General features: G+C 39.4%; 1 protein-coding gene across 6 annotated transcripts in view; it reads right to left on the bottom strand.

The window, feature by feature from the left end:
• Positions 1–270: 270 nt before the first annotated feature.
• The window catches only part of LOC108884816 (inactive pancreatic lipase-related protein 1), a 31002-nt gene continuing 18341 nt past the window's right edge, over positions 271–12931 (bottom strand). The window contains exons 1-13 of one of the 6 annotated variants that reach the window (XM_018678903.2): positions 11753–11855; positions 11619–11673; positions 10699–10847; positions 10314–10433; positions 8562–8696; positions 7452–7560; positions 6601–6720; positions 5693–5809; positions 4263–4381; positions 3158–3287; positions 2478–2592; positions 1605–1772; positions 271–394 (exon numbers count right to left, since the gene is read on the bottom strand). In XM_018678903.2, coding sequence (XP_018534419.1) covers positions 325–394; positions 1605–1772; positions 2478–2592; positions 3158–3287; positions 4263–4381; positions 5693–5809; positions 6601–6720; positions 7452–7560; positions 8562–8696; positions 10314–10433; positions 10699–10847; positions 11619–11673 — 1407 coding nt within the window. In that variant the 5' untranslated portion in view covers positions 11753–11855 and the 3' untranslated portion in view covers positions 271–324. Of the gene's footprint in view, positions 395–1604; positions 1773–2477; positions 2593–3157; positions 3288–4262; positions 4382–5692; positions 5810–6600; positions 6721–7451; positions 7561–8561; positions 8697–10313; positions 10434–10698; positions 10851–11618; positions 11674–11752; positions 11856–12931 lie in introns of those variants that run through there. The other 5 variants (XM_018678902.2, XM_051076778.1, XM_051076779.1 and 2 more) reach the window with 5 other exon arrangements.

Below are 12931 nucleotides of genomic sequence, written 5' to 3'. Positions count from 1 at the left end.
ATGTTCTCAGATTTTAAACAGAATATCTTTGGGTGTTGGATAGTTTAAGACATTACTTTGGTCTTTTGTGATAGTCATTTTTTTTGTTTTTTGTTTTTGTTTTTTTTTACATTTTCCAACATTTTACAGAACAAATCATTAATTGTTTAATCAGGTTGTTGCAGGTTGTTATCTATATCTTGTACACAGAGATAAAGATGTCATCTTTTGGCTTTTGTGGACTCCATAGTGTCATTCTATAAAGTTTAATAATAATAATAATAAAATGTGTGCAAATCAAGTTCTTTATTGAAAGACCCCAAGTAACATGGTGATTATGACTGGTTAAACTTGGCATGGAAGCACAGACTGGACTGCGTTCTCCACCACGTTCTCTGTTCCACAGAAGAGGACACTGTGAAGGAAGAGACAGAGACAGAGTGAGACTGAGCAGAATCTAAATTAATATTTCAGTTTAATCTTTACAAAGGTGTCTAAACAGCAGTCTCTTCTAACCCACTTGATATTAGGACTGAAGAATAAACCTTTGTATGCAGTGATTGTTTGAAATCTGTGTGTGCTGAGGAGACAAAATGTAATTACAAAAACAGCAAATATACCTGGAGTTTAGTGCAGTTTTGTTCCAGGACAAACAAACAAAAAAAAATCCATAATTATGTTTCATTTCTGTTGATAGGTACAAAAGAAATGAGCTGGCAAAGAATCACATAATATTATAGAGAAGAATTTTCAAGGATGAACTCTACATCTTTCTATAACATCTTACTCCAATCCCAACCCCCAGCTGCCCTCACCACTAGATGGCACTAGTGGCAGTACCATGCTGCCCTCTAGTGGCTAAAGCTAGTACCATCCATGTGCTCAAGCACAACTGTGTTCAGGTAAAACAGAGACACAGCCAAGTTGTGCTCATATAACATATAAAGTGTAAAACACATTAAGACATGAAACAAATATTTCCTTATTTGATGTACCACCAGTTCTTTTCTCACCATCAAATCTGCAAACTAAGTATGTGGCAAAGGGAAGGGTTCCACTAGTCCTCTACATGTATGACTTTAATGAGGTCAGACAAAAAGAAAAGTATGTTTAAGGGGAAAAACTGTTTGATGCAGATACAGTTCATTACAAATATAGCCACATCCCCATGCTTTGATTTTTCATGGTACCACTAAGAGGTGTACTGCAAACATTGATGATGATGGAGATAGAGAACAGACACACAGCACAAATTAAACATACCAGGGAAGGTAGGCAGGTAGGAAGGTATCGACAGAAACTATTATGAAAAGCTGAGAGGTTAAGAGTGAGAAACACTGTCACTGGTCAATATTATATATAATATCTGATATTATGTAATACATAATATTTCTTATTATATATATGGTAGCAATACTCAGTTTTGGTTAAAAATAAAGGGGCATGTACTATTCATGGTTAAGCACCACCAACATTATATACAACCTATAACATCAAACTGTCTATTCCAGAGTTATTGGAGAAAATGGTGGAGGATTAATGAGATATTGCTGTGTAGGTTTGCTTGATTTTCACTCTTTGTATCATCTCACTGTCAGTCATCTTTACAAAAGAGACAAACTTACGTCTTATTGTCTTTTCCTCTCTGCAGCTCCACTTTAGAAGCTCCATACTTGGGTTTCATAGGGTTAAAGATGTGGTTGTTCCACCGGAATTTCACCTCCGTCACATCACCTACGTCCACCTCAGCGTTGAACAACATTTCATAAGTCGATCCAGGCATCAGTGTACCCCTTGAGAAATGTCACAACAGATCACACTTAAACCACAATTCATGAGATGTAGTAACATGTTAATTAAAAAGAAACTTTCCCTTGGGTAACTTTGCAACAGAGTTAGGTGGTGAGATTTTAACTCATTAAGTACACTTTGTACTTTCATTGCTGTCACTATACACACAGTCTATACAGTAACAATCTCACTACTTTTTCCTGTGTGATCACTGACTCCAGAAGACCAAATGTGAGCAATATTCTAGTTTTACATCATGCAGCTTTCTGCTCTGGTCTGGTCTGCATCGAACTTGAGAAAACTTTTTCATTATTCTGTTTTAACTTAAGAAGTAAGCCATCACATTAGAGCCCTTTGTTAATCAACTGCTCTATCTCACACAATCTATGGTCAATGCCAGTTTCGGGTTGTCAACCCTCAGAGGACATTTTGAAGCCTGGATTTTGGGATTACCACTTACTACCACCTTGGCTGACTCAGAAAACCCTCTACTGTAGTAGAGGAGATGAAAGGTAGTTCAGCAGCTTAACTAACAGAAATGACACAATCAGTTATTATCTGCAAAGGACTAGATCTGTGCTTCAGGTAGCAGGTAGTTACCTGATCAGACAAGAGGAGGTACAGTTGTTCAAGCTCTCAAAGCCTAGTTTACAAAATGAAGCACAAAATCCTTAACAAAACCAGAGAATAGTGCATATCATCCTTACACATGAAGCTGGTACTCCTTGGTACTGTCACTGTTTCCAGTGAGTGCCACGAACATGAAGCCTGGATTAGGCCACTTGGAACCATCAAGAGTTACTGTCATTTTGTAGCTATAACCTAGAAATGAAAAGAATTAGTAAGCACATTATTTCACCATAGCTCTGGTATGGTGTCATACATGGGTGGGGATTATCAAAGAGCACAGGGATGAAATATTTTTCAGATTGTTACCTATATTGCTGTTGCAGCGGAAACCTTGAAACTCTACAGCACAGTGCCGGCAAAAAGTGAATGAACAAATCTTCCCTACAGAAAGACTATGGCCCTCTCCATTCTGCATTTATGTGTTACCAAAACCAATCAAAATGGAAACATTACAACCTTTAACAGTAATCCTAACTCACTTAAGTACTGTGTGACAGTTTGCTTTACATTTAATTTTTTTCATTTCTTTTCATTCAGGACATCATAGAAATGGTTTTAATGGATGATGAAGCATTTTTAATTATCTAAATTCAGCTGAAAAAGATGAGCCTACTGGGATGGAGAATGGTACCTGCCCATAGTACACTATCCTTCAACTGAGATGAAAGCGTGGAAAACGCTAAAACCGGACAGTAATGAGATTCAAAGGTTGATTGTGCGAGTCACACTGTTATTTTTGCCAGGGCAGGGTACTTACGGCCAAAGGGTTCTGAACCGCCTGTGTTGAGGAAGTACTTTGTCTTTGAAATGCCATCAGTCACAGTGAACCTGTCAGCACGGTGGCCCATCAGAGGACATTTGTTGTTTGCACATGGGAAACACTTTCCCTGTGAAGACAAGGACATGGTGAAGTGTGAAGGGTGAGCTCACCACATGATGGAGTGTAAGAGTCTTCTCCTGTCAGTAAACAGTCAGGGAAAAGTGACAAACCTAAAAGACTTTTCCCCCTGTAGTCCTTTAAAATGTTGCAGATTGCCACCTTATAAATATGAAGGTGGAGAATGGCACTGGTTATGGAGTAAGTTACCATGTGGGAACAAGCTGACTTTGTGGCTGTCAGCTATGGCTGCAGGAAAAACACCAGAGTGCGTTTACGAGGTGAACGACAAGGAGGTGCTGTCATCTCTCAACAGGGACATAGTCATATGAGGTCATGCTTGGCGCTCCCTAGGCCTCCTTTGATCGGGACATGTGTCCAAAGCAGGGATAAACTGTCATTAACACCAACAGCTGCAGATACAAGCTCTCCCCAAGGAAGACATGAGGGAAGCCCATTTACATCGCCCCCACTGCTGCAACAAAAATCCAATTTTGCCGAACTGACTTCTAAAACCAAAGAAATGGTTCACAGCCATATCAGTGTCACACAGCAGCAACAGGTGGCAATCCCATACACATGCTGGGATGTTGGAGAAATGGGCCTCCTCCAGCATTTCTCTTGTCTGAGCCCATCCGACTCACTTTTTAAAATGAGTGTCTCCCAGATCCCTCATCTGTAGAATCTTTTCTGGGACCACTGAAGCTGCAATAGACACTTTATTGTACATATCCAGTAAACTTTTCATACAAAGTGTGACTGTATTACAGAAGAATGTCCTGTTCTGCACTAACTGTTTGGATCCATTGACCAAAGTTAGTTGCAGGAGTTGTATGGTTGACTATTGACTTCTACAACACTCTCTAAACCTGTTTTACAATAGAAAAGTAGCCTTTGAACTATTAATGACAGTATTTCTATTCTTTTTTGTATTAAGAATGGTCTGGCTGAAAGATGTAGGTGAGGAGTTGAACCAAAGACTTACAGCAGCAAAACTGTCCTTGTCTGAGCAGGGAAATCCTACAAAGCCTCCAGGTTTAACCATGCTCTCACTGTAGTACTGATAGGCGCGGACATGGTTGCAGTCATTAAACCTCATGGTACCTGGCATGTCAGAGAGGAGGAGAAGAGGTGAGAGGGCCATGGTGTTAAAGGTGGGTAATGTTAGGAGGAATAAGAGAAGTGATGCAAATGTCCGAACGAATCAGTACGAACTGATGACCTTCCGACTGGGGTCAGCAAAAAGCTGTCAACTGAAATGGGAGAATTATATTTAAAACTATCAGGGTATCACTTTACCATGAAAATTAGCACTGATTTTTGCAGAAGATAGGTTTAGGAGGTTTAGGAAATGACAGTTTTGTCAGTCAGCACTGGTAAAACAATAAGGAGAAGAGTAAGAATGTGATACAGAGAGATAGAGAAGCAGTGGTGGTTAGAGACAGACATAGAAAGAGGTCATGGCGTCTGTTGTTTTCTCCTCCAGTACAGGGCAAACACCAGACACTCCAAGAACTCCAGCTATGCAGCCCTGGCTCCCACTCTCCCTCTCTTATCTATAGGATCAAAAGTGGCATATTCAGCTGTGCCAACACCCCCTCACCCCCCACCCCTGACCCAGGCATGGCACCAATGCTGCCACTTGAGCCTTGCTACTCAGCAGCACATTTCAAAAGAAGGCCGTCGTCATTCATTTTAGAAAATATTTGCTCAGATGGGACCAGCAGGAATAACTCTGCCTGGGGTTTCTTTACGATTTTTCCATTGGGACAACTCCAATATTCCACAGGGGGCTCTGCATTGTAAGTTGCATGGTTGAGAAAATAGGACATATGACTCATTGTGTTATGTATAGGAAGAGTGGCTGTGAAGCCTGTAGAGTCGAGACATGGACATGTAGTGTGTCGAGTATATCAAAGCAGAATTATCAAAGGTCGCACTAACACTTTTTATGGATATTTTACTCTCATAATAGAAACAATGGATCTTAGCAACTTCTGCAGATTTAGACCAACCAAAAAATAGATTTTATTGTGAACAATGGTTGTATTGACCGTGATACTTTTTTCTATTACTTTTGATGCATTGTTTAGTACATTGGTTTACAGATTAATTTACCTACCTACATCATACATTGCACTACCTTCAATTGCAAAAGAAAAACTATCTGGTAAAAAGCTGTTCTTAGCTACAGTTTTTCAGTTCAGATCTAAACAACATGGACATTATAAATGGTAAAAGAGTTCTAGACCAGTTTTAGACACAACAATGGAGAGCAATCCAAATCGCTGACTTGATTGTTGCAGTCTTTGTTTGGGTGACAAAGAAAGTGTAACTATAACGAAACCATCAATGTGCTCATTGCATTTTCACTTTCTCTATTAAAATTTGTTTGTGGTTCTTGATGTATCTTACCTTCCCAGATAGCATCCAGGTTAGTGGGACTGCCTTTGTTGGCAGAGCAGCCGGGCATCAGTTCTCCTCCATTGGGATAAAAGTCAATGTGGCCCACAGATTGTGACATGCCCAGACCTGAGAAGGTCGAAACAGAAATCATTAGGTACAGTAAATGACAGAGGAATTAATTTGACCAAAATCTGATGAAATTTGTGATCACAACTCATCTCTCAACTTTATGAGGCAGCTTAATTGAAACTGGCTGAAAATGTTTAAAGATTGTAGAAAGTTATTTTTGTCTATTTTCTTCTAGTGTTATTGATAGTGTTAGTGCTATTAATGTACCATTGTTTGTCATTATTATTCCTTTAGCTGTAATAATAATAATAATAATAATAATAATTATTATTATTATTATTATTATTATTATTATTATTATTATTATTACTACTACTACTACTACTATTTACATTTTGACTTAGTCTGTGTATCTGCAATGTTGTCTTTCTCCTACCCCATTCGCCCACCCCCCTCTCTATCTGTCTAAACCCAACCGGTCGAGGCAGATGGCCGCCCACCTTGAGTCCGGTTCTGCTCGAGGTTTCTGCCTCTTAAAAGGAAGTTTTTCCTTGCCACAGTCGCCTAGTGCTTGCTCATGGTGGGATCTGTTGGGTTTCTCTCTGTAAATTTTATAAGATAAAGAGTACGGTCTAGACCTGCTCTATATGTACAGTGCCTCGAGATAGCTTCTGTTGTGAATTGGCACTATATAAATAAAATTTGACTTGACTTGACTTGACTTCTGGTTTCATTCTGAAACCACTACAAGTTAGAGTAAACTACTCATTTGGACCTTGGCATTACAGTACATTGAATGAATCCTTCCCATTTTTATCTTATTCACTGTGATCAACAGTGATATGTACCAAGTTTGGAGTTAAAAGGAAGTCCATCGGTGTGAATAACATCCACAAAGGCAGCATCACTGGTGTCTAGACGCACGGAGGCATTAGTGTCTTGGAAGTAAGGTTCAGATGGGTCCAGTCCTACACAGAGGAAGAACAGTATTAAATCACTGACAGATTCATGGAGGGCCCTGTCATCCATCTGATCGTACTCCTCTAGCTAAGTTCTCCCAACTCAACTTTCTCTGCAAACTAATTCACAAGAAGAACTGCAACAAAGAACAACATACTTTCCCCCAAATTAAGATGCTGTAGATTCACCAGTTTGTCAAAAATAAAATTGTAGTGTTTGTCCAGGATGCCTATTTGCCCCTCTGAACCTGCCATCCCTTCCTACCTTGTTCCCTCCAGCATTGTCACCTGTCATACTTCATCCACCCACCAGATGTCCCTGGCTTTCTTCCTTTCTCCATATCCACTTTCTAATCTGTTTTCCTCTTTGTCACCTGAACACTTTTAAATAGAAAAATTGATCAAAACTGGTTCAGCCTAAGTGTTGTTTTTAGCTCACTCATTCACCAGGCCCAGGGGGTACAATGAGTATTTTAAGTAATTATATTTGCTGTTAATATAGTATCAGATTACTAACAATTTTCTAAACACAGCATTCTCTTTTGATAACTTGACATTAAGACTATTTGATTTTATAAATACAAAAAAATTGTCTAGGAAGCACTGATCTTCCAAGATTTCTTATACACACTGCAGACTGACATGGCGTTTTACCAACATGGGCCAGGATCAGTTAGTGTCAAACTAGTGATCAGAGGCAATCAGCTAGATTTCCATTTGTGTTTGGTCAGCAGGTTTACCTGTGATGCGTGCAAGGCCAGTGATCCTGCTGCCAGTATCTCCTGCAATGTGAGCTCCGAGGCTGTGACCGATGATGTGGAACTTATCAGCCTTCTGCTTGTAGTTACCCTGTGTTACGAAACATGTACATTAAAGTCAAAGTTACTGTATCTACTCCTCATATGTCCAACATACAGTTTGTCATATATCACTGTTTGTATATGAGAACTTCCTCTCAGCTCCCAGTTGTGTCAGTCCGTGCCCTTTCCACCCTGTCTGTTGCGTAATGTTAAGTTTATTCTGGCTCCTGTGATTACACTGATAACTCAGCTCTTTGAAAGCAGTAATATGCAGTTTTTTTTCACATGCAATGAAACATACGCTCTACATGAGGATTTATACATATTAACCTCTTATGCTCTTATGACAATCCTTTTTAAAATCTGTCTCTTGATTTTTTGAATACCCAAACTTTATGGAAGTACAATAACAAATGGTGGACATATATACAAGGGGTGATTAACAGGTTTGTGTCCTAAGGTAGAAGGAGATGAGTTAAACAGCTCTCATTACATCCACATGCAGTTCAGCTCTCTGAGTGAATCTACAGAAAGTTTGAAGCTAAGTTAACTTTTGGTTTTTCTGGTTCAGGTGCTGTCTGAGAAAATGGTCACGGCAGCTATGATGTCATCATCACTGTTAAAATGGCATCCACTGAGCTCCTTCTTCATGTTGGGGAAGAGGTAGTAGTTTGAGGGGCCAGATCAGGCGAGCAGGGCAGGTGTTGGATGAGTTCAAATCCACATTTTGCAGATGACTGCATGAAGGCTGATGTTTTCTCTGATAGAGCTGGTTTGGAATTTTTAACTACCTGAAACAGAAAAACTAGATTGATTAACCTCAAGCATTCTGCAGACCCAGATAAAGAGCTGAGCTGTATAGGAGCTGCTAAACTCACCTTCTAGTTTAGATCAATGAGCCCTTATATTTCCTGAAATGTCACTTCCTTTGAGAAAGAACACTTGTTTTTTTCCTCACTCACAGTCCATTTATTAGGGGAACATTGCTGTTATTTTGTAGTTGTGACCTACACCTACAGCACACCAGTGTCAGACAGTGTTCTGTATTACCATGAGGAATGAGATCATGGATGCCACCTGGGCAGCCACCACCCTGGCATTATTGGCAGCCTGGGCATACTGAGTCTTCACACCTTTCTTCCACTCCACAGCAATGCAGTTCACATTCTCCCACTTCAGCATAACCTAGACCAAGCAACAAGTTAGTCAACATAGACTTGATGAAATTGAGGATTAAAGAATCAGTTCACCCAATTTACAAAAAACCTTCCTGGACTTGCACCCAGTAAATAAATAAATAAATATAAAGATTTAATCATATAGCATAAGGTGCTTCACAATGAAATCAGAGAGGCAGGGCAGTAACAAACCAAAGAGAACAAATATAATTAACAAGAAATAACATCAGTTAAGAAAAGAAAGGCAATATAAGTGAGTTTTGAGGGAAAATGTCAGTAGAGTGGATTGATCTAAGAGAACTATTCCAAAGTTCAGGACTGCTTGGTGTACAGGTCAGCCTACCTTGGTGACCTTAAGCTACTGTAAGTATACAACCATTCAGAAATATACTCAGGGGCTTCACCATACAGTAATATAGTCACGAACACACAAAAATTGGAGTAATTTCTCAGAAAAATGTGACAAATTCTGAAATTCCAGAATCTTATTGTACAGGCTGATGTTAGAAAGTAAAGGTACCACAGACTGTTGCAGGGGCTCTGAGCACCTTTTGGGGCTGATAATTAGGACCTCTGTTTTATTCTTATTTACTCTGTGAAACTTTGGGACATTAGGACACTATGCTACCTCTGGTAGTACCACACAGATTGGTTTGGTATTATTATTCTAGGTTTTGAGATATCTCTTCTTTTTCTGTTGAGGTGAAAGGATTTTGGTTTGTGGTTCTCAAACCATCCCCTGATTTACCACAGTAAGAAGTGAACCACCGTTGTAACCCTGAAAACCCAGGGTTAAACCTGAAGTTACCTCGCTAACCCAAATCCTGCTTCATAGCACAGGCCTCTGGTTATTGGAAATTCATTCACTTCCACTGTACTGGAGTGGAAGCAGAAACTCAGAGACTGAAAACTTGAACAAACAAAATCAAAATTAACTGGATGGATACTCCACCAGAGGGAAGTGATCAAGTAAGTTTCGTTTAATTTGGATGAACTGACCCTTTAAGGATTTGAGAAATTAATTGGCATTGCGTACACACGCTAATGTAAATATCTATAGAGAGGTAAGGATTGTTGCCAGAGTTTCTTCTCTGAGATTAGTTCACTGAGATTTTGCTGTCATCAGTGCAGAACTACCTGCAACTGCATCATATCCCCAGACCTCAGGGGGTCCAGGTTCATGTGTGGCAACCAGTTTGTGGCTGGTTAATTTGATGAAATACAAGATTATTTATTTATTACTATATAATCTGTATAAAACTGTAATGATGGAGACTTTAAGTCACTGCATTATTACCTGAGCTTGGAGATCATTCTTGTAAAGGGACTCTAAGTTAAAATAGAGTTTAAGGTCTTTGTAGTTTATATTGTGCTTGCCCAGTGTTTATTATTTACAATGACTCTGTGCTACATTAGATTACCACAAACTAATTAGGCAGTCAAGGGCAGAATAGAGGCATACAACTCATTTTTTGCCTCAAGGCCTCTTAGTGCGTTAATAGGGTTAGGGTTAGGGTTAGGATTAGGGTTCTTGTTCCAGAGAACTCGCAGCTGAAATTTTAAACATGATTATTTTGTGGCACATCTTGATCAAATGTCAGGAGTTTTTCATTGTGTGTCCTACCTTACACATCTCCTGTGGCCAGTCCTCATCTCCTTTTTTCAGATAACCAGGAATGATGAATCGAGTCTTCCTCGTCCCACCGTAGTTTGAGGCATGGATGGTTTGGTCAGTCTTGATCTCCTGATGGTTTCCATTGGAAAGCAATAATGAACACAGTGAGAGCTTAAAGAACAGGTTCACATTTTTTCATGTCTATCTTAATACATTGCTCACATGCCTATATATGCATTAAAAGCATGTGATGAGGGATGAAATCCAAGTTCTTGTTTTGGGCAAAAATAAACTAATAAAAGTTCTTCTAAAGTGCAGCTGAAATTAATATAAGGCTTCAGTCATCTGACAACAAAATAAAAGAACAAAAAAATGAAGCCTCCACCTCACCCACCTGGTAGTAGCGGTTCCTCTGTGTGAAGAGGAGGAAGCGGGTGCCGAGCTCTTCGGGGTTCCAGGGCAGAACGGAGGCTGGTCTTTGGACAGTGCCCCCCCAGGGAGGGAGGTCATTAAAGCAGCCCAGCTCATCAAAACAGACCTCAGCTGCTGCGGGCATGGAGAACACACCACTCTCCCTCACATGTAGTTTTGATATCACATAGTGGCAACTCAATTAAATTCACAGAATCTCCAGAAAGAAATGACAGCTGACCCTTAAATGAAGGTTGCAAACAGCTTATAGTAAATGGTCACAAGGTTTGCACTGCTAAGGTTACACTGTGAACCCAACATCCACATCCATTTAGTTTGTCCAAATCCAAAGCTTTCTTGGATGAAAATTTGATTCGGGGATTTCTTCACAAAAGGCTACAACATAAAATCAAATTCTTTGTGAAGACAAGGCAACTCTTATGTTTACATACACAAAATGTAACTGGTATACTCTACAAATGTGATCATAACTGTGTGCATATGGAGCTCATTCTAAGCTAAACTAGTACAACATTTGGATCAGTTTCCAAATAAGTTCTTTAATGGAAACTATCACATCATCTAAAAGCTGCTCCACCACTGGCAAGAATAAAATCATCAAAAATAATTAATTAGTTTTTTCAGGAATATGGTTAAATTTAACAAGCAGCTGGGTCAGTCATTATAAACTCATCTCCTCTGATTGAATAGTGCAGCCATATGGAGTCAAAGGCTCAAATATTTCACTCAGTGTTAACCTTATATTATTTCAATACAACACATTATACTGCAACCTGAAATCAAAAATGAAAAAAAAAAAAACACACACACACATACCACCCTAAATATATTATTAAATTAGTTTGCCATTTCAGCAAAATTGTTAAGTTAAAGTCAACTTACCATATGATGCTCCAGTGAGGAAGCAGAGCAGACCCAAACACCATTTCTGTAACATCTGTTGGACAAGTCCCATGAGAATTTTTGGTTTCAGAGAAATGAAATAAAGATATGAACGAGTCATGCTGCGTACGTACCTTGAGGCCAGACAAGCAGGTGGTGAACCAACGCTGCACTGCTTTAAATACTCCGGCCAGATGCACTTTTTGTCCACGTAAGAGTGGGAAAGACACAGGTGCCAGGCAGACTGAATATGTCAGGTCCGACACAGGTCACTTATTACTTACATATGTGTGTCATTCATAGTTACATTTGGACAGATGTGTTTTCCCATGTAGATTTCTTCAGTCAACAGGATTTCATAATAACATGTCTATTCTGTATCAGCAGCTGGTAATAATCTGCCAGCAGCATACAATGCAACACAGTCAGCACTAGGGCAAAACACGAACTGATGTCCCCATTCACAACCACAGTACCACAGTAACTTATCAGAACAGCGTGAATATAGTCAAAAATCTAATATTGTATCTGTATCAGCAGCTATATATTTAAATGTGTGTGTGTGTGTGTGTGTATGTGTGTGTGTGTGTGTGTAGTGTGTGTGTGTGTATGTGTGTGTGTCCAATAGATGCATTAGAGAGCAAGTAACTGCATCTGTGTGTGTTCTTTAATTCAGAGCCTGAGATCATTTCTGCCTCACACCTTGAGATTCATAACTGATTCATCATGCCTTAAAATCATTCAGTATGTCACAGTCATTACACTAAATGAGGTAAATATTACATCACATACATTTTGAACATTAACCATGTTCAAAAATGTTCAAAACATGCTCACATTGTTTTTTGTAAGCAAACAATGATCAGTATCTACCTAGCAACATGCTGTTTCTGTGGGTGGCATTCTACTGCTTCCTGTTATGGAGAACACAATTCCTGTATGCACTGTATTTTCAGTATGCACCACCATGTCTCCCAGAAGTTATTTTATTTACAGCTGATTTGCAACAGCAATTATGTTTTGAGGAAAATGTAATTGCGACTGGATTTTGTTTTTCAGTAACATGATGAGGTCAGAGAAAGTTTGTAGTCTGTTCATTTCCATTTAATTGATTGATTCTGTTGCTGGATTATTCCCTCATCAGTCAGTCCAGTCTAACCACTAACCGGACTGTGGATGTGAACTCTGCCATCTGCTGCCACAGCAGCGAACAAATAAATAAAGAGAAAAACATAATCTGGGCATAACCTAACTGAGAGAACAGGAGGAGTCAGGGTCAGTAGGCTGTGCTCCATGTTGACAAATAACAGAAT

The sequence above is a fragment of the Lates calcarifer genome, linkage group LG16_LG22 (genome assembly GCF_001640805.2).
Source record: "Lates calcarifer isolate ASB-BC8 linkage group LG16_LG22, TLL_Latcal_v3, whole genome shotgun sequence".
NCBI classification, from domain to species: Eukaryota; Metazoa; Chordata; class Actinopteri; family Centropomidae; genus Lates; species Lates calcarifer.
This window is presented reverse-complemented; position numbering and strand designations above follow the sequence as displayed.